General features: G+C 42.3%; 1 protein-coding gene across 3 annotated transcripts in view; it reads right to left on the bottom strand.

Moving 5' to 3' along the window:
• The window catches only part of COG2 (component of oligomeric golgi complex 2), a 174,110-nt gene that overhangs the window by 115,984 nt on the left and 32,030 nt on the right, over positions 1–26,096 (bottom strand). For all 3 annotated transcript variants that reach the window (XM_089668546.1, XM_089668544.1, XM_089668545.1), the window contains 4 exons: positions 14,152–14,232; positions 11,423–11,520; positions 6,660–6,768; positions 5,924–6,103 (listed from right to left, as the gene is read on the bottom strand). In XM_089668546.1, coding sequence (XP_089524672.1) covers positions 5,924–6,103; positions 6,660–6,768; positions 11,423–11,520; positions 14,152–14,232 — 468 coding nt within the window. The remainder of the gene's footprint in view (positions 1–5,923; positions 6,104–6,659; positions 6,769–11,422; positions 11,521–14,151; positions 14,233–26,096) is intronic.

The raw sequence follows: 26,096 nt of genomic DNA on the forward strand, positions 1-26,096 counted from the left end.
GGGTTCTGCTGCAGATCTCAACCATTTCCCTTAGATCTTCTCCTTGGGAAATCTCTGGTAGACCACATATTCTTAAGTTGCATCTTCTATTCCTATTTTCCTGGTCTTCCAATTTATGGAGCAGATTCCTTTGTTCTTTTTTAATTTGAACCATTTTATTTTTTAAGGCCTGTATCTCTTGGGCATGTTTACTTGTTTTATTTTCCATCTCCTCCACCCTAGAAAGAACCTATCCCAGATCTTTATGTAACTTTCCCACTTCGTTTTTTTTATAGATATTTCCAGGCCTTTAAACATTTCTGCTATTTCTGATTTAGTTGGTATTGAGAATCTTGATCTTCTAGGTTCTCCAGAGCATTTATTTTCTCAATGTCTGCTTCTTCTAAATTTTGGCTAACAGACATTCCAGGGGATATTCTGGGGATCTCACCACTATTGTTCTCCATCACACTTTTTTCATTTATTCCCCATTGCCTCTCAGAGGTCTGTTTATCCTGCCCGGGGATGTATTTCTTAATTGAACTTGATATGGGGGCTTTTGATCCACCTCCTTGTGTTGCTTTGTGCTTCATTTTCATATATTATTATTATACAGGATTTATATAGCGGCAACAGTTTGCTCAGCGCTTTACAATATAACGGGAGACAATACAGCAACAATACAGTTCACTACAAGAGGGGAAGGAGGGCCCTGCTCCTTGGAGCTTACAATCTATGAGGGAGGGGCTAGTGGTACAAAAAGGTAGTAACTGTGGGGAATGGACTGGTTGGAAGAGTAGAAGATTCCATTATTAGCTGAGGGCAGGATAGGCTTCCCTGAAGAGATAGGTTTTCAGAGATCGCCTAAAAGTGAGCAGAGCAGACGATAGTCTGATAAATTGGGGTAGAGCGTTCCAGAGGATGGGGGAAGCTCTGGAACGCTATTGGATATATCCAATATCTCACAGGTTCAATAGTCCCCTCTTCCTTTAAATCTTCCGCTTCTCCTTTCCACCTATCCCCCTCATTGACCCCCTGCAAGAGTTAGCGTTCTTTATATATTTAGATATAAGACCCTCTTTAGTCCCTGTAGTGACCCCCAGATGCAACCCTTACCCCTTTATCCATCCGTATTTACATCATTTTTCAATATAATGCTTGACATCTATTACAGTCCATTCTCTTCAGCCACTCACACTCACCCATTTGACACTCACTTCTCCACTTCTGGTGGGGGGTGGCTTCTCACAGTCTCATCGGCAGAGGGGTTGCAATAAAGGGTCCCTCCAGATAATCAGGAATTCCAAGATGGGGTTCCCCAACACTTGTCTCCCTTATCATTGAACTCTGGCTTCCTTAGCAGTACCAGGGAGAAGTCAATCTGTGAGGGTGAGGGAGACAGTGGGGAGAGAGGAAATCAAAGCTGCATGTCCTCTCCTATACCAGCCGGTGTTTCTCTCCTCGTTGGGCTTCCCTGCAGCTGGTCACATGACCGCCCAGTGTCCTCCATTTCCCGGCAATCCAGGACTCTCCGCCCTTCGGCTCCAGCTCCCTCCAGCACACCTCCCAGCAGACCGAAGGCACACGAGTGCCGGAGCTCTCCCACGGGACCCGGCAGCAGGCAAATCCCCCTCCTCCTACCTGGCTATCTATAGGTCATAACGACCTATTAGCTGGATGCTGGGGGAGCCTGGGATCGGGAGATCTTCTGCCGATCTCCCGTACAGCGCCATACTCCAGCTCCTCCCCCCGCAATCAAGCTCGAACAGACATTTCAGGACAGAAATATAAGCACTGTAAAATTCCTGATTTTTTTTTTAGTGCATGCTCCATGGCAGTTACTGTCAGGTTTGCTTTACTACTTAGGGAGTCATTAACGTGCAGCAAGTGCATATCTTTACACTTGACAGCATCAGTGGCCATTGATTCATCAAGTAGGTAAGGAACTATGAGGAAAGCAGCTCTGCAGCATGCGTCTTCAAACAAATTAGCGATAGCAGCTTTCATATTTCTGATTGGACAGGTTCCTTTTAAACTGTCACATAGTTAATCTGGCTGAAAAAAAATTATTTTTTTCTACATAAGTACCTGTAAAATCCATTTCTTGGAGTACAACATGGGACACAAAGCAGGCTATAATCATTACTATCTGGGTTATGGGCCACCTATAAGTGAATGGACACTGGCAGATCAAACAGATCTATATAACCCCTCCTATACAGAAAGTACTTCAGTTTTCTAGCCAGCAATGAAATTCCAGAAAGAGGGGGAAGGACTTCGGTGTTCCGTGATGCACTCCAAGAAACAGATTTTATAGGCAAGTATGTAGAAAAAAAACAAATTTTCTTTATTTTACACCACGAGAAACAGAGCAGGCTATAAACATTTGAGGGGAGGGAAGACACAAGGAGAAGAACAGTGATTGTACATTATATACAGAATAATGTTATTCACATCGAAAGAGGCATTTATTCCATCCCAGACCATTTGGAACACGAGGCTATAAGGATAGATTTAAGTAGGACAGAAAAGCAAACACTATATATTACATACAAAATAATACAATAAAATATTATTCACATATGACATTATTAATATTATAACATTATCGTTCTGTATATACTATATAATCACTGTTCTCCTTCTGCTCTGCCATTTTGCGCAATTGTAATATTATGTACACCAATATGGTTGTGGTCTGCTGTCCCACTCCTGCCTGCACGGTGGTGGGAATCGAACCCGGTTCTGATTGGGCTCCTTCATGTAGTGCCCGGGCACTGTGCCTTTGTGCCTAATGAGTGCGGCCTTTAGTTCTAAGATGCCTTCCATCGTGGGCTTACCACTGCATCTCTCCTGGTCGGTGGCCACCTTGGTTGCGTGTCAGCGATGCTTGATGTCATCTTGCACCACGTGCAGGGGCGATGCTGCGCACCGATGTATCGGGGGCAAAGCCCAATGTCAGGTGCGGATGGGCTAATTGGCGTTCAGGCGCCATTATGAGCACATGAATTTTGGCTTAGGCATTATATTTAATTGGAGTAGAGTGTGTGTATTAGTTACACACACACACACACACACACACACACACACACACACACACTAAAAAGTCTACACACTCCTGTTAAAATGTCACATTTTTGTGATGTAAAAAAATGAGACAAAGATAAATAATTTCAGAACTTTTTCCACCTTTAATGTATCCTATAAAACTGTACAACTCAGTTGAACAACAAACTGAAATCTTTTAGGTGGAGGGAAGTAAAAATAAACTAAAATAATATGGTTGCATAGGTGTGCACACCCTTAACCACTTTCCGCCCGGCCGCTGTATATAAACGGCGACAGTCCAGGGGCGGGTTGCCGTTAATAAAAAAATTGGCCTGGACAGGAAGGGAGTAAAAGTGTCCGGGCTTGAAGTGGTTAAACTAATACTTTGTTGAAGCCCCTTTTGATGTTATTACAGCACTCAGTCTTTTTGGGTATGAGTCTATCAGCATGGAACATCTGAACTTGGCAATATTTGCCCACTCTTCCTTGCAAAAACACTCCAAATCTTTCAGATTGCAAGGGCATCTCCTGTTCACAGCCCTCTTCAGATCACCCCACAGATTTTTGATTGGATTCAGGTCTGGGCCTCTGGCTGGGCCATTCCAAAACTTTAATCATCTTCTGGTGAATCCATTCCTTTAATTTGAATGTATGCTTTGGGTCGTTGTCATGCTGAAATATGAAGTTACTCTTCATGTTCAGCTTTCTAGCAGAAGCCTGAAGGTTTTGTGCCAATATTGACTGGTATTTGTAACTGTTCATAATTCCCTCTACCTTGTCTAAGGCCTCAGTTCCAGCTGAAAAAAAAACAGCCCCAAAGCATGATGCTGTCATCACTATGCTTCACTGTCGGTATGGTATTCTTTTGGTAATTTGCAGTGTTTTTGCGCCAAACATATCTTTTGGAATTATGACCAAAAGTTAAACCTTGGTTTCATCAGACCAGAACACATTTTCCCACATGCTTTTGGGAGATTTGAGATGTGTTTCTGCAAAATTTAGCCGGGCTTAGATGTTTTTCTTCGTAAGAAAAGGCTTCCGACTTGCCACTCTTCCCCATGGTCCAGACAGATGAAGAATACATGAGATTGTTGTCACATGTCCCACACAGCCATTACTTGCCAGATATTCCTGCAGCTCCTTTAATGTTTCTGTAAGCCTCTTGGCAGCCTCCCAGACTAGTTTTCTTCTCATGTTTTCATCAATTTTGGAGGGACATCCAGTTTTTGGTAATGTCGCTGTTGCACCATGGTCTTTCCACTTGATGACGGTCTTCACTGTGTTCCATGGTATATCTAAATGCCTTGGAAATTCTTGTGTACCCTTCTCCTGATGGATACCTTTTAACAATGAGATCCCTCTGATGCTTTGGAAGCTCTTTGCGGACCATGGCTTTTGCTGTAGGATGCTACTAAGAAAATGTCATGAAAGACCTACTAGAACAGCTGAACTTTATTTGGGGTGAATCAGTGGAATCAAATGTTGGCAGGTGTGTACTGACTCCTATTTAACATGATTTTGAATGTGATTGCTTAATTCTGAACACAGCTACATCCCCAGTTATGAGAGGGTGTGCACACTTATGCAACCACATTAATTATAGTTTTTTATATTTACTCCCCCCCAAAAAAAATAAAAAAATAAAAAAAAGAAGATTTCAGTGTGTTTTTCAACTGAGTTGTACAGTTTATAAGTCAAATTAACAGTGGAAAAAGTTCTGAAATGATACCTTCTCTCCCTGTTCTCTCCTTGGTACCAGCATCTCAACTGGGCAGCAGGCTGTGACAGCTTACAGCTTCACAACCAGGTGCCTACTGCGGTGCCTACTGCACATCCCGATTGGTCCTGCAGTCTTCTGGGACCTGTTAAGTGTCCCAGAAGACAGCGGGAGGAAGGAGGGGAACTTCAACGCGGCAAACTAAGCCAGAAGTGGGAGCAGGTACCTGTCAAAACAAGGTATCGGCTCCCCCCCCCAACCCCAAAAAAAGTGCCAAATATGGCTTTCAACAAAACCTGCGCTCCCAACCTTTCTTATTTAAAAAGTAGTTCAGCTCAAAATCTGGTGGCTACTACTATCACAGCTTTGTTTTCCAGCATTTCTGGCATTTGTACCCGTTTTCAACAATGCTATTTTTTCCGGTAGCAAAATGTCTTGGAACACTGTCCATACTGTGCCTTGATGGCCATAACAGCCAAATTCACAAGCAGAAATAAAAGGCCACTTGACATTTTATAAATGCCCCTATGGCTATGTGCTTTATATTGTCAGAAGGAAGTCATGTCCGCTGCAAACAGCTGCGCCACTATTCATACAACTGAATAACTCTTTCAGTTGATCATGATCAACTGCCATTTATTTCTCACCTCTAGTCTATAGCAATCAGTTATCAATCTGCTTCCTTTCTGTCTTGTACATGGCCAGCTCCTTGTCAACCTCCTTTCCTCTGAGACACAGTAATCCTCCCCTTTATACCCCCAAACTTGCTTACCTGCACTCCATTTTTTCCCCAATTGTCCATGATCAGATAAATACTCTAGCAATTCTATGATATTTCACTGCCGCTTTTTTTTCCCTTTGATGACATTCTATGTTCTCCCTACCCGATACAGTAATGCATTCTAGTGTGTGGCCAAAACAATTCTACCGGTAATTTAATCTATTCAGAAATAGGTACACATTTGCCTTATATGCGAACAATAACATTGCAGAAAAAGCAGGTGGCCCATTTCGGATATCTCCTATGATGTGAAACAATCTGACAACGAGGAGGCCCGTTTTCTCTTTGTTAAATAACAGTGTTATAATAGTGCTGTACCATTCAATGTTGTAAATCTTTTTTACGGCTTCATGTTGTTTAAATCATACTGTTGTATTATGGGCTGGATACAGGCATACCTCATCAATGTAAGGTTTCACCAAAATCTGCCCAACAAGAGCTTCTGCATCTTTTGTTTTGTCAATCGTAGCATATGTTCGCAAACAGTGACGGATTATATCCACATTTGAGGTCTGAAGTCCTTCCAAAAGGAGACTTTCTAAGGAGCGCTGTAACATTGCCGTTATTCCAGCAATACGCTATAAAAACAGAAAAACATTGCAATCAAATTAGTATATTATAATTGTAACTCCTCATATTAAAAAGTAGAGCATGGTTTTAAAAAAGGAAACTAACCATAAGCCATTTATATCTTCCTGCTTTCCTTAGGCCCTTTTCACATGAGGCGGACTCTGCAATTTGCTGGCTCAGCAGGGGATCCGTTTGCTGATGCCCGCTAAGCAGGCAAAGGGCATGATCATGTCTGCTCCACTTACGCAGAGCGGACACAGACACAGCCTGTTCTCCTCTATGGGTGGTCGGATGTAAAACGGACAACCTATCCGTTTACACCTGACTGCCATCTGATCCAGCCAGATGGAGGGGAAAGGATCTCCATCCGTTTGTTCTTAACGGATCAGATTGGATGTAGGAGGGTTTAAGCCGATGCATGTCCGTTTACACTCGCCGCTCAATAGAGGATAATGGCGGTTTCAGTTGGTTATTGCATATACAATATGGATAAGAAGGTTCTGAATTTACTGATATAAAATGATAGTAACAAATGGATAATGGAGCAATGAGTGCTATACTTACTGGTCTCACTTTGTCCAAAAGAGGCATTCCTTTGCTCTGCACTGCATGAAACTGCAGCTGGTTAAATTCTGTTGCTATTCTTTCCAGGATCTGCCCAGTGAGCAATGTGCTTATAAAAGAAAAATATGAAATAAAAACATCTTATGAATACTGATGTAGCTTAAAATATACAGAGAATTACAACATAATTACCAAATATGTTGGCTTGCCTTTTTTGTCATGTCAAATACAGGGACAGCCATTGCTGAACTATTCCTAAAAATACTACAGCAGTTATACTGACCTACTAGCTTACATTTTTTAATCGAGGGGAGTCGCTGACCCCAAACAAATAAGCTGATCAGGAAAGCCATCTCTACCTACTTACTTGTTCAAGGTTTTTAACTCAAAGATTTAAAGCAAGAGGGTGAGCATGACTGCTAGGCAACCTTTCATAAAAAAGAACAGTATTTTTCGCTCCATAAGACGCACCGGATCATAAGACAACTAGATTTTAGAGGAGAAATTTGACAGGTACCCGCTCCTACTTTTGTGCAGTTGTCCTCCCCCCCCCCCCCCTCCCTACCTGTAGTCTCATGGGACATGTGATAGGTCCCACAAGACAATGCGGTCATTCACAAAGTGCAGCGCTTCTTGCTCATGCGCAGTGGGCACCGGGCTGTTAAGCCGCAAGCTGTCACAGCTGGGTGCCCACACTGAAGATGCCGGGGAGAGAAGAGGGCTGGTGAAAGCAGGACACCGCTGTAAATATTTACTGCCTCCGCTAATTTTCTGTGTACTCAAACCCAAGCAAAAACCCACATTTCAAGGCTAAAACCCAAAAGACATCATGCCAACAAGAACATTTCCTGCTGCTCACATAAACCAGTTTGCTTGAATTATTTTTATAGTGATTTTTAAAATAATAAAAATGTCATACCTACCTGCTCTGTGCTATTATTTTGCACAGAGCAGGACCGATCCTCCTCTTCCAGTGGCCCCACTGATGTTCCCGGCTACCCCTCATCAGTGAGCTGCTTGTATGGGGGCACTTGAGTGAGCTCGATCCTGAGCGCACTGCCTGTGTCCGTAGACACAGACAGCACAACTTGCCCCCCCCCCCCCATTTCCTCCTAACAGGATTTGATTAACAGTCACAGGAGCCAATGGCTTCAGCTGCTGCTGCATCTTTGTCCTGTGAGAAAAGAGAAAGTGAAGAGAGCTGCAGGTCTCAGGTACCCTACCTTTACCTAACAGCCGTCCGCCTTCATTCCTCCTACCACTCCATCCCCCACAGCCACTTCCTCCTGTACCACTACCCCCTCCCTCCTAGATTGTAAGCTCGAAAGAGTAGGGCCCTCTAACCCCTCGTGTGCGGTTTGTTGTTGCTGTACGGTTTCATGTATTGTCCCGCCCCTCTATTGTACAGCGCTGAGCAAACCCTTTGGCGCTATATAAACTCGATATAATAATAATAATAATAATAATGCTCTGGATCCAGATCAGGTTCAGGTAACTATGAGGGGGAAATCCGAACAGAATTTACATTAAAGCAGATAATGCATTAATATAAAAAAGTTTAAGCCTTTAGGGCTAGGTTCACATATAAGCGGTGCAAATTTGTTCAGGGTTCTAGTGCAATTCAGTTAGCAACTGCAGTCTGTTTCACCTGCGATTCACATGGAATACCAATGTGTTTTTAATAGAGTTGAGATTTTGGACTCTCTCTCAAGCTGGTCAGTAACACAGGGTACACCTATGAAAGACTCACTTCAGTATCCAGATTCATAGTATGGACGACCTCCAACAAAACTTGTTGGAGATCACCCATACTATGAATTTGGATTCTGAAGTACGCTAGTTATAGTGTACTTTATAGGTTGAGTATAATTTATTCTTTTAATAAAATATTGTTACTCACATGGAAAGCACTATATATCTTATTATTTGAGAGAATCCTAAGTATATACCATGGGATTGTGGAGACTGGAGGTGGACTGAAGTCACCAGTGGAGAGGAGAAGGAGAGAGCAACCATGATAAAGGAGACCCCATTATAAGGGGAAAGTGCATGAGAACTAAATTTGGGTCAAAGCATCAAGGTAAGAGCATATAAAAATAGATGATGGGAGAGATGCATGTGGCGATAAGTTAAGAGTGGAGAATGTATCAATGCATTAAAGAACCGAGATTTTGCACATATATAAGGACTATTGTGGAAATTTTATTTCATACTGACATTTGGAACTTTGATCATATTTGGATATTTATTTGATCATGTTTATTTTGATATATGTGACATATTGCATACGCACGTTTGTTAGAACAACGCACTTGATATTTTAAAAGGGATTAATGCACTTTATACTGCGCAACACTGTCAGAGGTTTATTTATATAATTTTCACTTGCGGGAACACAAGAAGTGACAGAAGCAGTAAGGAGACTAGTCTATACATTTAGATGCTTTTATTTTTTTAATATATAAGCACCCATGCACTTTGATTTATGGTCATAATAGCCATATTTACTATATAGCACTTTGATTAGAGTGGTAGCACTATAGACTTCTTTACAGTGACTGCGCTGAAGTTTCATACATCTAAACACATAACCGTTTCCCATAAGGTTCCTGTTCAACTATATGGACCTCAAGTTCTGATCGCACAGCTACACGCATTTTTTCTCATGTCATGCAAATCCTGCAGTTCAAGACGCATCAAACACTGATCTGTGTGAATCAGGGCTTAGAACCACTTGAACAGGTGGAAGACAGAAGAAATGCACATTATTAATGAATAAACCAGTTAGTCAAAACATGGCCTAAGTGAAAAAATTAGACAGAATCTGGTGCAGCTGTGCATAGTAACCAATCATCTTCTAGTTTTTGTCAAAGCTTATGCAGGCCATAGACGGGTCGTTTATTGGCCGAATTTTCGTCCACACAAAAAAATCAGCCGATATTCACGGCGTTAGTGGGGCAATACCGTTGACCGTTTTTCGCGGATCTTCTCGTTTACTTTTATCGGTCATGCTGGAAAATCCTCGGAAAACGGCCTTTTTTTGTGGACATTGGTGGCAGCATCGCTGCCAGCAATGACCGATTTTTCGTTTATCGGCCGAAAATTCAGCCGATAAACGACCCGTCTATGGCCTGTATTAATTAATTGAACTAGCTGTTAGAAGCAGAGTAGTTACTACTGTATGTACAGCTGCACCAGATTCTATGTGCCCCAGTTTCAGTAAATCCCATTCTCAATGTGTGAGAATGAAGAGGGAATAAGAAATGCATATGTAGCTCTCCTCTAACTTGTTTCTATTGCACTGCAGGTCAGGGGCCAGACCTGAACCTTTACCTCTCCTCTAACTTGTGTCTATTTGCCCCATATTGGCACTATATCCACTGTGGCATTTCCATTTTGCAGAGTAGGTTAGGGACTGGCCATTTGGGGTTAATTTGCTGCAGTTGGCCATCTTAACCACTTGACCTCCAGAAGATTTACCCCCTTCCTGACCAGGCCATATTTTGCGATACGGCCCTGAGTTACTTTAACTGACAATTGCACGGTCATGCAATGCAGTATCCAAATTAAATTGATGTTTTTTTTTCCCCCACAAACAGAGCTTTTCTCTATTTTGAAAAAATTATATTTTTTATTTTCAACTGTAAAACATATCCAATAAAAAAAAAAATAAAAAAAAAAAAATCACATTTCTTAATAAATTTAGACCAAAATGTATTCTGTTACATCTTTTTGTAAAAAAAAAAAAAATCCCATAAATTGTATATCGATTAGTTTGCACAAAGGTTATAGCATCTACAAAACTATGGTACATACACTGGAAATTTTTTTTTATATATATATATATATATATATATATATTAGTATTGGTGGCGATGAGCGACTTAAAAACGGCCTGCGAAAAGCAGACATTTTTACACATTTTGTGGGAACCAGTGACAGTAATACAGTGATCAGTGCTAAAATAAGCACTGGCACTACTAAGGATACTGGCTGAAGAGGGGTTAACATCTCGGGTGATCAAAGTGTCAAATGTGTGCCTAGCTATGTGCTTGGTGTACATTAGGTGATGCTTTTGCTATGGGAAGTGATGGATCGTGTTTTCAGCTCTACAGAGAAACATGATTCACGACTTTACCCTGTCACAACAGTGCTATGGCTATGTAAACATGGCCATAGCTCTGTTCTTCCTCCCTGACCGACAATCTGCAGGGTTTGCAGATTGTTTTGTGCGGTGACAGTTCATAGCTGAAGATTTGCCCCTGTGAGGCAGAAGTGCACGACGACGTTTATATATGTGATTTTGCACAGCAATGCCATCCTGTAGCAGTAAAAATCACAGTTTTTTTCATTGCAAAGTTAGCTATAAAGGGTATATAGCAGTGTGCAGAGGGTACATCCAGAATTTTTTCTTCATTTTGTTGGTGCATTTTCTGGTTGCCTGACTCCAATCCTGCACCTGTGAAACATGGACAAGTGGCTCAAAAAGTGCACCAAATATGCAACGGAGGTGCATTTTTTTTTAGGCATTTTGAATTTATTTTAATTTGAGGTGCGTTTTGATGCGCTTTTGAAACAGTGCACCAAAGACACAACATGCAGGACTTTTCAAAAACGCTCTTCACCTGCAGCACACTGGTGTGAAGAGTCCCATAGGACTTAAAAGGGAAATATTTTGATTGCGTTTTTTCTTGCGCTTTTAAAAGGGGTAGAAGCACAGGGAAAAAAAATCAGTGCAAAAGGGCCCTTTTATAAAATCTCACCTGTTCAGCTCTGTATTAGTTTTGCAATTGTGGGACAGCAAAATTTTTTCAATTTTTTCAACTGAGTGAATTACGCGTATCATCCTTAGGACACACATCTGCAATAAAATAAAATTGTGTTAGAATTTCAAAAGTGCTACAAAAAGGAAATACATATGGAGTGCAGAAAATAGGAGAGGAGAGTAGAAAATAAGAAATCAGTCAGCAGCAAATGCAGCTACACCTAACCTAGTCAAGTTCTTTCTAGAATGGGACTGATCATGTAAACAAAACTAGTGAAACCTTTCTCAGCAGGACAGGAAGAAAGAGGAAAACATTATAATGAAGTCCTGGATATCAGTAAAAACCTGACAGGAGCCCCCACCCTATCAAAAACTAGTAAAAACCTTTTTGGCTTGAAATACACTTTAAGAACAACAATTTAGTTGTAAATGGACAACAAAGCAGCTGCAGCACATTGATAAGGACATCTTTTACTCCTATAATCACACATTACATGGAATTTGCAATAGCTTTTATAAAGACCTATCGAGATACTTGAAAAACACAATTAAACAGTTGTAATCCCTTGATTACCAAGGATTTGGGCCATATGCCAGGGCTTTACCTCTCACAAATCAAAGGTAAAAAAAAACAAACAAAAAAAAAACAAAAACTTGGAGGCTACAGTAGGATCCATGGACTGGTTATACATTTAAAGGCTAAGTTTACCATTCTGAACACGTTACACCCGTATTTAGGGTGTAACACATTCAACATTGACCCCCTCTCCCCCTGATCTTCCCACTCCCTGTGACAGTGGGAGGGGGAACCTCCCCGCACCCGCTGTTACAGTTTGAAAACAGCACGGCCATGCGGGACTCTGCCCACACGGCCACATCATTCATTCAGGATTTCCTGTGAATAGACTACAAGTACCGTCAGCCATTGTGACTGATGGTTTGCAGCTCTCAATGAACTAAGAGGGCGCTGGTGATCACTCTCGTATTTCATTGATCTTCCTGCACTCAAGTACTCCTTGCCCGTACGAGGGCAGACAGCTATCCAGAGAGTCTGCAGGAGTCTGGCATTACACCTGTGATCTGCTGATCAAGGGTGCAATGTTTGCACTCTCCTTGGAAAAATTTTTTAAAAAGCACATTCTTGCCTGCAAAAAAATGTGCATATATTATTTTTTTTTCAAAAGGTGAACTTCTCCTTTAAACTGGCTCTCTGTGCTTTTAGTAAAAGTGATCAGTGTGATCATACTCTCCTGCTACCTGCTTCATTTTCATCATTTCACCTCAAGAAGTTAAGGAGGGAGATCAGTGTACATACTATACATGATCATCAACCTCCTTGCAACTCAGAGAACCAGGAGTGCTCTTATAGGTTCATGCTAATGCTCGGTTCATACTGCCGTGACTTGGGATCCGACTTGTGAGACCCAAAGTCACATGACATGTGAAATTCCATGATAATCAATGACAGCTGTCTTAATTAGCACTACTGAAGTCGTTCTGACTGTAAAAAAGGTTCATATACTACTTCAAGGTGACTTCTATCTGACTTGTGCCAGTTGCAAGGCATGAAAGTCGCATTAAAAGTCGTCACCAGCACCAAAGACACGTCACCAGCAAACTGGCTGGCAATGCCCTGGCAAAGACGCACAACTTTCAGGTCACAGTAGTGGGAACTGAGGATAACTGTTACACTGTGTGTTGAAAGACAATGGGGATTTTGTGTTCTTTATAAATTTTCTCAAGAATATGTTGGAAACATCAGGCATCTATTTAGACCTTTTATATCAGCATAAAAAGAGATATGATATCTCTACGATTACCACCCAAAGGGGTATCCTCAGCCTTCAGGTAAAATGTATACAACGAAATAAAAAAGTAAAAATTAGGCCAACATATTAACAGTGGTTCTAAAGGCTGAAGGTTTTTTCACCTTCATGTATTCTATGAAGGTAAAAAAACCTTCTGTGTGCTGCTGTGCCTCCCAGCCCTGCCTAATACTTCTGAGCCCGATCTTGATCTAGCAATTTGCACGAGAGCAGCGGTTCTCCTAATTCCCTACCTCCTTATTGGCTCAGAGACAGCAATGGGAGCCATTGGCTCCAGCTGCTGCCTGTCAGTCCCTGTGTGAAGAGGGAGAGAGGAGAGAAACAGCAGCCAGGGACATTTTTGGATCGAGTGAGGACTAAGTATTGGGGGGGTGAGGGGTAAAATCTGCTTACTAAACTTTTTTTTGCAGGGAATAAATTAACGTAAACCATGTTTCAGCTTTAGAACCACTTTAAAGGGCAGCTGTAACTGTAGAATCCGATCTGTTCTCATTAGACAAAAACTACTTTGTGTAGTTCCAGCTGCTGCTGCACAACTTCTTCAATATACTCCCCATGAGGCTCTGCTTTTCCTCTACACGTGCAAGAGAATCTCCATTCATTCCTTGGTAAAGCCCATCCATCACCATGAAGCCCACAATTCAAACACATGGGAACGTTTGGAAAATTTGGAAGAGGGGGTGTACAGTATCAAGATATCGACATAGCAGGATAGGCAGGTATGAGACATGGAAGGAGTTACCAAGGTTGGGGGACATAGGGTATTGGGCACTAAATAAAAGATAACTGTACAGTACTGCAAGTACAGTGTTCCTTTGGGAGCTTCAAAAAATCTCCTAAATTCTTTAAAAATACTCGCTGAATCTGATACTCTAATCAATTTAAAAGCTATATAACTTGCCTTTTTTTTCCTAAGGTCATCTTGTTTAGCCAAACGGTCATCCACTGCCCGAATGCTATAATTAACAGATGTTTTTAGACCCTGCAAAAAGAACATTGCAATTTAACTTAACTTTAGACAAGAATATAAGAAAGGTAGCGTAAAAAAAAAATTAAAAACTAAAAGCTAATCAAAAACAAATATGAACTTTACGGCTGACCATACACTATACAATCTGACTGTACATTCTTCTTTAGACCTTCCATCAACTATACAGTGTACGGGCCTGTCTGATTGAAATAATTAGTTAAGTATTTGAAAGAATGGTTTAGGTAGGTATCCCTATTACATAGTTTTAGTAAAGCTAAAGCATATAGTACAGACATTGTACAATCACATTGTACAGAGTATGGTCAACTTAAAAGGAAAAAAAAAATCCAAGAAAAAAAAAAATACAACATGTTGCAGCTTACAGTCCTCAGATGATGTAGCTACATTGTTTTCTTTTTACAGGCTAAGAACATTTTTAGCAAGTACAGAAAATACCTATTGCCTTTGCCAGACATGCAGTGTCCTTTCCACTTCCTATGAGCTGCACCAAAGAATATCTTCCTTCCTAGCTATCACCTGGAAACGACAAGTTACCCTGTCCCCTTTTAACAGATGAGGAGATGTGGACATGTTTGTAATCCATATCAAGGTAGCAGCCAAGGGTTACAACCAGGGCTCTCTGAACAGATAAAGGACAGGAAGTTTGTAATTTGCAGAATCACCAGGTGCAAATAAAACAAAAGAAGCTTTAAAAAAAAAAAAAAAAAGATCAAATGCAATCAAGGACTAATATAGTGCAACATATACATTTTTGGTTTTGGATTTAAATACACTTTAAGAGGGATGAATTGTTATTGATATCAAAACCCTTGTTCTTGCAGGAAGAGATCACAATATTTAAGTGTACATAAGCCCATACAATGAACTTCTCTTATATGCTCGGCTTTAGAGTATTTGCAAATACAATTTGAAGCATTATTGGGTTATACTGCTGCAAACAGGAAAGGCCAGGCCAACCAGGACAACCCTTCTTAATCCAATAAACAAAATAACCCTTCTGAAAAAGTCATAGGAAGTGACGAAACGCGTCAGTGACACATGACGTCAGACGTATCGACGTTGACCAGAAGTGCGATCGCGGCCATCTTGGAAGTGGGAACATGTGGCCAATGTTTCCCTGAATCTGTCCACACTTGTATCCCTGTGAGGAGGAGCTGTTTTCACCCAGATTTTATGTGAGTTACTAATAAAGGAGGATATGTTATAGACTGTGACTGTGGATTTTCTTGTGAATGGAAGAATAACCCTAGCATTTGGATATAATCGGTTGGAGGAGAAATTAACCCAGAGTGGTGTCCTGCCCTGATGTTTTTGATATAGGGTAATTACCCATCAGCATATGAGTTGGAGAGTGTTGTTTTGGTTTCAGGGGATCACTGAGATACACACTTGCAGTGCTAATTGGGAGTTGTTTTTACACATGGTGTTTTTTACACTTTTTTATATGAGTGTGTTTGACTTATATCTATATTCACTATAGAATATTTGCATGTGTATAGATACTCATCTATAGAGTATACACATTTATAAAGGATTTTTTTGCATGCTGCGTGGCACGTGTGTTGCATTATGTAAAAGGTATGACACTATGTCAAGTTTTCTCTTTTTGAGGTGCACTGTCATCAGGATTTGCGGATATTGAGAAGGAGTGTTTGATGAAAGAAGAAAGAAAATTACCATTTACACCTGTGGGGATTATTTTTTTTTGGATTATTTTTTTGGATTATTATTTTTTTGGATTATCATTTCTTTGGATTATTTATTATTTTTGAATTTCGGATATTTGGGATATTTTTTATTGTCTTATGTCTTTATGTGGGTTTTATTCTATCTTTTTGTTTATTTTATTGTTATTTATTTGTTTTAGGGAAAAGTTTTATTATTTTGTTTAATTAGCCTTCAAGGGTGGAGGTGGATAACTTTTCTGGGTCATTATAGGTTGATTTGTTGCTGTGTTTAAATATAAGCTTCTTAATCCAATGCTGCCTCAGTTTGGGGCAAGCAGTAGCAGCTGCATGAAATAAAAACACAAAAGTGTTGGACCCGTGTCCCTCAACTGACTTCAAGAAAAGGATTTTATGATTAGTATAAAAGTCCTATTTTTTTTCTTGTCCACTGAAGGATATAGGAAATGATGTACTGTCAGGACATCAAAAAGTAGTGCAACTGAGGGGTAGGCAAAAGCACACAAACAAAAACAGGCTCAATGTGACACAAGTTCAAAGTAAACTGCCTATGAGCCCCAAAGATTAAATTCACCCAATCCCACAAGGTCCAAGAGAAAGACGGGGGCGGGGGGGGGGGGGGGGGCGGGAGGAGTTTTATGTACCGAAGGACTACCAGGACAGAAAATCTATCTTGCTAAGGCTAGGACTACCCAGGAAGAACCCTGAGGCTGACTGGACCAAGGAGGGTAAAAGTGGTCCTTTTGGATGTACAGTGAAGGAAATAAGTATTTGATCCCCTGACGATTTTGAATGTTTGCCCACTCACAAAGAAATGATCAGTCTAAAAATCAAATGGTAGTTGTATTGAAACACAGACAGAATAGCAACAAAAAGTTAATCTGTGGATGATGTCACGGGATAGTGGCCTGTAGTACTCTACAAACGGCTCTTGAAACGGCATTACAGCAGGCAAGAGCATTCATTGAGTGGGCCCCTGCTTTGCCTTGCAACATATTATGGATGGTGTCTGTTTTGAGCTTGTACAGGACTCTGCTGCTGAGATACTGCCATCTTGTGTTTAATCAGTATATCATTGAATCTTCATCATACCTGGTGCAAAATACACCTCTGGAATGAGAGTGTATTTCATATGTTTTAATTGATGAATAAAAGTTTAAAAGGATAAAGCACTATGTCGAGTTCTTTTTAATGAGGAATACGGCTGATACAAAGACGCTCATCAGGAGGGAGCTTACTTTGGAGTCTTCATTCAGCAAGCTGATCTTCCATATGGGACCAAAAGGGCAGTTAAACCATAACATTGTAAAATGTGAAGTCACACTGCGTGAGGTGAGCAGATATATGGTGGAGGATGTCTTTGAACGGGAATTGATGACAGATGCACATATTTTTCGTTATCCAAAAGGAGGGTTCACTGAACGAACACTTTATTGATTGAACTTGATTGATACTTAAAATCATTCTTAATTTTTAATAGTGTGTGTGTGTGTGTATACTGTACACACACACACACACACACACATACACATACAGATATCTTTTTTTTTAAAACTATTTTTTTCTTCTAATAATTATTTTTTCACTTTGTTTTTTGGTAATATAATGGTTTGTACCATTGGTTTATGTAGAGCAGCATTTTTGCACTTCACTTAATGATCGTATCATTTGCCCCACTGAGACATGGGTTGTGTGCACTAGCGGCTACAGCAATTTATTGTAATTTTTTGTTTTATTTCACCATAGTTAGCACTTGAGTTATTCAATATATTTTAGTCTACAGTTTGTAACCTACGGTCCCAAATTTTGCTATATTTGGCAGGGCGCCCTCTATGAACATACAGCAATACCTTGGTTTACAAACACCTCAGATAATGTTATTTTCGGTTTACAAATGAAAATCCATTGGAAATAATGCCTCGGTTTACAAGTTTTTTACAAATTTTTTTTCGCAAACAAAGTATGTCAGTGCTGATTTTTAAATGCAATTGCCGCTTTTTTTTTTTCTTCACTAAAAGCTCACAGAACTGTCACTTTTCCCGGATTTAACTAAATCTTTGTTTCTTTTAAGAAACTAAAAGGAAACATTGTTTCTCTTAACTTGGGGAGTTAAAAAAAAAAAAAAAAAAAAAAAACTTTCCTTTCTTTTAGCTGGGGTAAAGTGACAGCTGAATTTCTGAACTATAGTGAAGAAAAAAAAAAAAACAAAAAAGCGATAATTACATTTGAAAACCGGCACAATAATAAAATTTTTAAAAAAAGGCGTGGGGTCCCCCCCTCCCAAGTCCTTCAGGTCTGGTATGGATTTTGAGGGGAACTCCCACGCCAAAATTAAAAAAAAAAAAAAAAAAGTCATGGGGGCCCCCCCATGCAGCCCGGCAGGTCAGGAAAGGGGGGAGGGCGAGCGAGCGCCCCCCCGAACCATACCAGGCCACATGCTCTCAAAATGGGGGGCTTCCCCTCCCCCAAAGCAACTTGTCCTCATGTTGATAGGGACAAGGGTCTCTTCCCCACAACCCTGGCCGGTGGTTGTGGGGGTCTGCGGGCAAGGGGCTTATCGGAATCTGGAATCCCCCTTTAACAAGGTGGCCCCCAGATCCCAGACACCCCCACTATGTGAATGAGTAGGGGTACCATGTACCCCATATTCATTCACGAAAAACAGTGTAAAAAAGTGAAAAAAAAAGGACAGTAGATCCAACGTCAATTACGATGCCCACCGTCACTGCCGCTGCCAACCCGAAAAAAGAATTGAAACAAAAAAAAAAGGCTCCGCTTCCAACGATGGCTTCCAGCTTTCAGCCTGCTCCGGTGGTTTGACAGTTATTAAATATGTAAGGGGCGGGGCCACCCGGGGACATCACCCGAGTGACCCCACCCCAGGTGACATCATTGATGTCACATAGGATGGGGTCACATGACGGCAATTTGCATATACTCCAGAATGTTATGAAGAGTGATTAGATTAATTGCAATTAATTCATTTATCAGATCATCAAGAACTTCAAGAAGAGGTTCAATTAATGTCAAGAAGGCTTCAGGGCACCAAAGAAAGTCAAGCAAGCACCAGGGCCATCGATTCAGTTGCAGGATTGGTGCACCACTTGCTCAGGAATGGCAACAGGCAGGTGCTAATGCATCTGTACGCACAGTGAGGTGAAGACTTTTGGAGGATGGCCTGGTGTCAAGAAGGGCAGCAAAGAAGCCATTTCTCTACAGAAAAAAAACATCAGGGATGGATTGATATTTTGTAAAAGATACAAGGACTGGACTGCAACAGACTGGGGTAAACTCATTTTTTCTGATGAATCCCTTTTCCCATTGTTGGGGCTTCCTGAAAAAACTGTCTGGAGAAGAAAGGGTGAGCGCTACCATCAGTCCTGTGTCATGCCAACAGTAAAGCATTCTGACCCCATTCATGTGTGTGGGCTCACTCACAACTTTGCCTAAGAACAAAGCAATGAAGAATTGTACCATCCAAGAACAGTTTGGTGATGGACAATGTCTTTTCCAGCATGATGCAGCACCTTGCCATAAGGCAAAAGTGATAACTAAGTGGCTTGGAGGAACAAAACATTGAAAATATGGACAGAAAACTCCCCAGACCTTAATCCCACTGAGAACGTGTGGTCAATCCTCAAGAGGCAGACGAGCCCACGAAAAACCCCACAAATTCTGACAAAATCCAAGCATCGATTATGCAAGAATGGGCTGCAATCAGTCCAGATGTTGCTCAGAAGTTGATTGACAGCATGCCAGTACGAACTGCAGAGGTCTTGAAAAAAGAAGAGTCAACACTGCAAATATTGGCTCTTTGCATAAACTTAATTTGTCAATAAAGAACTTTAACACTTATGAAATGCTTGTAATTATACACTGCTCAAAAAAATTAAAGAAAAACTTTGAAAACACATCAGATCTCAATGGGGAAAAATATCATGCTGGATATCTATACTGATATGGACTGGGTAATGTGTTAGGAAGTAAGCTTGCACCATCGTTTGATAGAAATGAAAATTATCAACCCATGAATTCAAAGACACCCTGAAAAATCAAAGTGAAAAAAATAATGAAGCAAGCTAGTCCATTTTGCTGAAATTTCATTCAGCATCTCAAAATGGTACTTAGTAGTTTGTATGGCCCCACGTGCTTATATGGATGCCTGACAACGTCGGGGCATGCTCCTAATGAGACGATGGATGGTGTCCTGTGGTATTTCCTCCCAGATCTGGAACAGGGCATCACTGAGCTCCTGGACAGTCTGAGGTGCAACCTGGCAGCATCGGATGGACCAAAACATGATATCCCAGAGGTGTTCTATTGGATTTACCGTATTTGCCGGCATATAAGACGACTTTTTGCCCTGAAAAACATGCCTCCAAGTGGGGGGGTCGTCTTATACGCCGGGTGCACTTCAGTTGGGATAGACATAGCTGCCATAGTGGCCTTCCGATACTCGCCCGGTGCCCATAGTGGCCTCCCGATGCCCGCCCACCTCATTCTACATACCAGCCGCGGCAGGTCATCAGCGTGGCTGCGGCGAGCATCAGCAGCGATACAGGGGTGCCAGCCTTTTCGGCGTGACCGGCCCGTTCTGCTTGGCGAGAAGCAGCGGCACTCCGGCCCGCCCCTTGTCTACTCAGAGCTCGCACATGCGGACTTGCGCACTAGTGCCAATTACAGGGAGATGCAGGGACATGGTAGTGACATGGAGACAGGGAGGGCAGACAGGGAGCAGGGACCAATCCAATCAGGCTTTGTATACAGCCAACCACAGTACTGCACCATTGTACAGTACAATACAGCATAGAAAATGTCCAGCAGTCAAACCCCTATCAACCCTATCATGGCACCAGCAAAAAGAAAGAGGGGGTAGTCTTATACGGCGAGTATATAACAAACTCTATATTTTGAGTGGAAATGTTGGGGGTCGTCTTATACGCCCAGTCGTCTTATACGCCGGCAAATACGGTAGGTCAGGAGAGTGTGGGGGCCATTCAATGGCATCACTTCCTTAATCCTCCAAGAACTGCCTACATAATTTCGCCATATGAGGCCAGGTATTGTCATACACCAGGAGGAAGCCAGGACCCACTGCAGGAGCCTAGGGTCTGACAATGGGTCCAAGGATTTCATCCCAATACTTAATGGCAGTCAGTGTGCCATTGTCTAGCTCAGGGGTCTCCAAACTATGGCCCTCCAGCTGTTGAAGTACTACAACTCCTATCATGCCTCTGCGAGTCTTGTCTGTGGCTGTCAGTCTTGCAAGGCCTCATGGGACTTGCAGTTCAATACCTGGAGAACCATAGTTTGGAGACCACTGGTCTAGCCTGTAGAGATCTGTGCATCCCTCCATGGATATGCCTCCCCAGACCGTCATTGACCCACCACCAACAATGCTGAATGGTGTTACAGGCAGCTTAACGCTCACCACGGCTTCTCTAGACCCTTGCACGTCTGTCGCGTGCTCAGAGTGGACCTGCTCTCATCTGTGAAAAGCACAGGGTGCCAGTGGCAGACCTGCCAATTTTGGTGTTCAATGGCAAATGCCAATTAAATTCTATGGTACTGGGCAGTGAGCACGGGGGCTCACTAGAGGACATCGGGCCCTCAAGCCACCCTCATGAAGTCTGTTTCTGATTGTTTGGTCTGCTGGAGGTCATTTTGTAGGGCTCTGGCAGTGCTCATCCTATTCCTCCTTGCACAAAGGAGCAGATACCGTCCTGCTGATGGGTTAAGAACCTTCTATGGCCCTGTCCAGCTCTCCTAGAGTAACTGCCTGTATCCTGGAATCTCCTCCATGCTCCTGAGACTGTGCTGGGAGACACAGAAAACCTTCTGGCAATGGCACATATTGATGTGCAATCCTGGAGTTGGGACGGCCTGTGTAACCTCTGTAGGGTCTAGGTATCACCTCATGCTACCAGTAGTGACACTGACCCTAGCCAAATGCAAAACTAGTGAAAAACAGTCAGAAAAGATGAGTAGGGAAAACAATGTCAGTGGCCTCCACCTGTAAAACAATTCCTGTTTTGGGGGTCGTCTCATTGTTGCCCATCTAGTGCACCTGTTAATATCATTACCACCAAAGCAGCTGAAACTGATTAACAACCCCCGCTGCTACTTAACTGACCAGATCAATATCCCAGGAGTTTAACTGACTTGATGCTCTGATTAAAAAAAAAAGTGTTCCTTTAATTTTTTTGAGCAGTGTACTTCAGTATACCATAGTAACTACTGACAAAAAGAACTAAAAACACCGAAGCATCAGACTTTGTGAAAATTAATATTTGTAGCATTCTCAGAACTTTTGGCTATGGCTGTAGACTGAGCAGAAACCTGATACCTGAAAGTGCTAAGTGCCAAAAGCTGGTCAAGACCCAGATTCAGGAAGGAGAGGATTTATCCCAAGGGGAAAAACTATGGGGTGGAAACCCCATAACTCACACCGAGTGAAGTATGCCTTCCATGTCCGATGTTGGACCTTCTTAGCAGTTAGTACCATAAAAAACACAAATTCAGAGATGCCCCCAATTCAAAAATAAAAAAAACTAGGGTTTCAACAGCCAACCAGAGGATTCCTGTACCTGGAAAGAAACCTATCCAGTTTGCTGTTGAACCTGGCAACCAGAAGGACCACATTCAGCATCCCCTCCAGCTGCGACACAGGCCCTGGGTATAGGGCATTGACCCCTGGGTCCAGTAGCTGCCGCCTCAGCAATTGTGAAGTTCTTCCCCAGACAGACTCAGAACCACCTTTCTTGCCATGGTGAGACTTTTAATTTCCTCCTAATAGATGTACGCAAGCACTGTGGCATTGTCCAACTGAAAACTGGATCAGATGACAATCCAGCAGGGTGGTTCAACTGCAAAGGCAGTCAAATCACACAAAGTTCAAGGAAGTTGATCAGAAAACTAGACTCCAATGACATCCAAATATCCCACTTAAGGTGTCCAGGACTCCTCCCCAGTCCGACAGTTGACATCAGTCGTAAGGATCTTGCAAGATATGGGAATGAAAAAATTCCCCAATTCTAGAGCAAACTTCTTGGCCCACCTGATTGACTTGTCAAATGATGAGAACATCAAAAATTAGAGGTTTAAAGTTAAACGGAGAAAATGGAACTGGCTTAAAAAAGCCTACCATCTGACCATACGAAAGCGGAGAGTTGGCGACTCCTTGACAATGTCCCGGCAGGGTGGATTTCTCCATCCACACACACATGAAATGGATACAACATTGTATTCTGACAGCGACATGCACCGCTGTCAGAAAGCGCTAACCAGCGGCTTAATCTTCTAATACGTTCTTTGGACAGAAAGTAATTTAAACAAATCGACTTCTGTTATGTGGGGGAGCCCATGCACTGATGTAAAATGTGACCTGTCCCCACTGGACCAGCTGAATTCTGATCAATGCATTGCCAGCTTAAAGCAGAGCTTCACCCAAAAGGGGAAGTTCTGCTTTAAGGCCTCATCCCCCGCTCCCCGTTAAGTATTGGCACCTGAATTGGACAGGTACCCTAGGCGATCGGAAGGAGTTGTCCTCACCCCCTTCCTCATTGTAGTCTTCTGGGACACGTGACAAGTTCCAGAAGACTATGGGGCCATTCAGAAAGCGCAGTGCTACTAGCGCATGCGCACTGGCTGCAAGCTGTCACAACCGGGTGCCCACATTGAAGATGCAGGCGCCAGGAACACGGGACAGCCAGTGCGGACAGTTTTTGTAGCTGCGGACTTATTTTTTTTCATTTTGACTGAACCTCCACTTTAAGTATCTGCCACGAGTGTTACAGGGATGCTGTTCGCCAGAGTCAGAAGTGACAGCCAAACAAAACAAGCCAAGGGTAAAGACCCAAACTAATCCCTCATATGCAATGAGGAGGCCAGCAGGAGGGCTCTGGCCAGAACCACACCCACTAAAAAGTACACACTGGCCAGAAAGAAACACTAGACGGGAATCCACTGGTCGCTGGCGGGAGGGGGGGTGTCAACATCTGCATCAGGGTAGGTGGAACTGCATGGGGAAAAAAAAACAAACAAACAAAAAAAAACTCCAAACAAGAATCCACAACAGATGTAAATTAAACGCTTGCTGACCAGCCAGAGTAGATATATTGCGGCAGGGCGGCACCTCTGCGCAAAATCACATACAATATATATATATATATATATATATATATATATATATATATATATATGCGCTTTTGCATTTTGGGTACGGGCGTGCGGCAGCCCTACCCGTGACGCTGATCGCGGCCGCAGGTGTCAATCACCGTGTCGCAGGCAGTGATTATCGGCAAACATTGAGAGGGAGCACAGCTGCATTGTTTTCAATGCAGCTCTCCTCCCTGTCAGTTTGAGCACACTGATCCAGATGGATGAGCTCAACCTTCCGGATCAGTGTGCTTACAGTGAAGCACACCCCCCCCCCCCCACCCCCTAGTGAACCACTCCCCTCGCACAGTTAATCCTTTGCCTCCAAAACCATTCCTCCCCAGTGCCATTAGCGCAGTGTCAGTGTTTTTTTTTGCACTGATCACTGTATTGGTGTCATTGACCCCAAGTCAGTTTCCCCCCTCCCCCGTGTCAGAAAGTCACCGATTGCCGCCATTATTAGTATGGAAAAAAAAATTCCAGTATCTATGCCGACATTTATAGACGCTGTAGCTTTCACGTAAACCAATGGATTTACTTGTATTGGGATTTTTTTATTAGCAAAGACATGTCGCAGAATACATTTTGGCCTAAATTAGATTTTTACTGGACAGGTTTAATAGCAAAAAGTCCAAAATATATATTTTTTTTCTCAAAATTGTCACTTTTTTTAGCGCAAAAAATAAAAACCGCAGAGGAGATCAAATACCACCATACTGCTACAGGGTGGCACGAGTGTGCAAAATCACATATATATATACGCCCCTCCCAGATAGTGTCAAATTGCCGGTCAGCACACCAGTAATCACATTTAACCTCTTGATTGCCAGGAACACGCCCATATATAATAAACCTTCATTGCTAGGATAGTGTCTGAACAGATCAATATCTGATCAGATCAGCACTATACCACATTAGTATAGTGTCCCCAAAAACACAGCGTTAGCGGGATCAGCCCTGGCACTTGCATTTAGCCCCTACGCTCCCCCCTTCCTCCCCCAGCAAGTGCAGTGTCAGTAGGTCACTATCACTTGATACATTGCACACAAAACCGCAGTTTTCGCAGAATCAGCCCTGATCTCTGTTAGTACTTGCCAGTAAATTTTGATGACTCTCATATGCAGCAGAGTGCCAGTACTAGTGCCACGCTACATTTTGGTGAACTGGCGAGCACCAGTAGCCTAGCACATCCTGATCTTTCACATACCAGCACTGCAGTATCACTTGGTGATGTGGCGAGTCCCATAAATGCAGTACAAGCTGGTGTGGTGGCGAGCACAAGTATTGTCCAAAACCACCAAGCATTCATACACAGGCCCATAGAGCCCCTAGTATCTTTCCGGATGTGCTTGCAAATCCCGATTGGCAGCCCACAAATTCCGCAGCACCCGTACAGGTGGAAAAAGCAAAAATTTAACTACTCCCCTTGATTTTTTGGAGCGGTTTTTCATGGAATATCTGTATGCATTGATTGTGGATCAAAGCAATTTATATGCACAACAATTTATCGCCGCCAACCCAAATTCAAATCTTGTCAGACCATTCGCATGGAAACCCATTACGGTTTCCGAATTTAAATTTTTTTTGAGCCTAACCCTCACCATGGGCATTACTGGAAAAAAATTGCGGTTGTATTGGTCCACAGACCCGATTCTTCACATGCCCGTGTTCTCTGCTGCCATAGCCAGGCATAGATATGAGAGTATAATGTGTTTTATACATTTCAACGACAATACACGGTCGTCCTCGAGGTGACCCTGAATTTGACCGCCTCCAAAATTCAGCCCCTCGTAAATCACCTTAAAACCAAAAATTTGCAGATATCTATACTCCCCAGCAAAAAATCTGCGTTAATGAGTCCCTCAAATTTTCTGGCCACCTTGCATTCAAACAATTTCTCCCCAGCAAGCGTGCCAGATATGGGGTCAAGATGTATAAGACCTGTCAGAGGGCAACAGGCTAACACATACACACACACACACATACATACATATATACACACACACATATACA

The sequence above is a fragment of the Staurois parvus genome, unplaced genomic scaffold, assembly GCF_062004578.1.
Source record: "Staurois parvus isolate SC_StPar_1 unplaced genomic scaffold, SC_StPar_1.0 ptg000059l, whole genome shotgun sequence".
NCBI classification, from domain to species: domain Eukaryota; kingdom Metazoa; phylum Chordata; class Amphibia; order Anura; family Ranidae; genus Staurois; species Staurois parvus.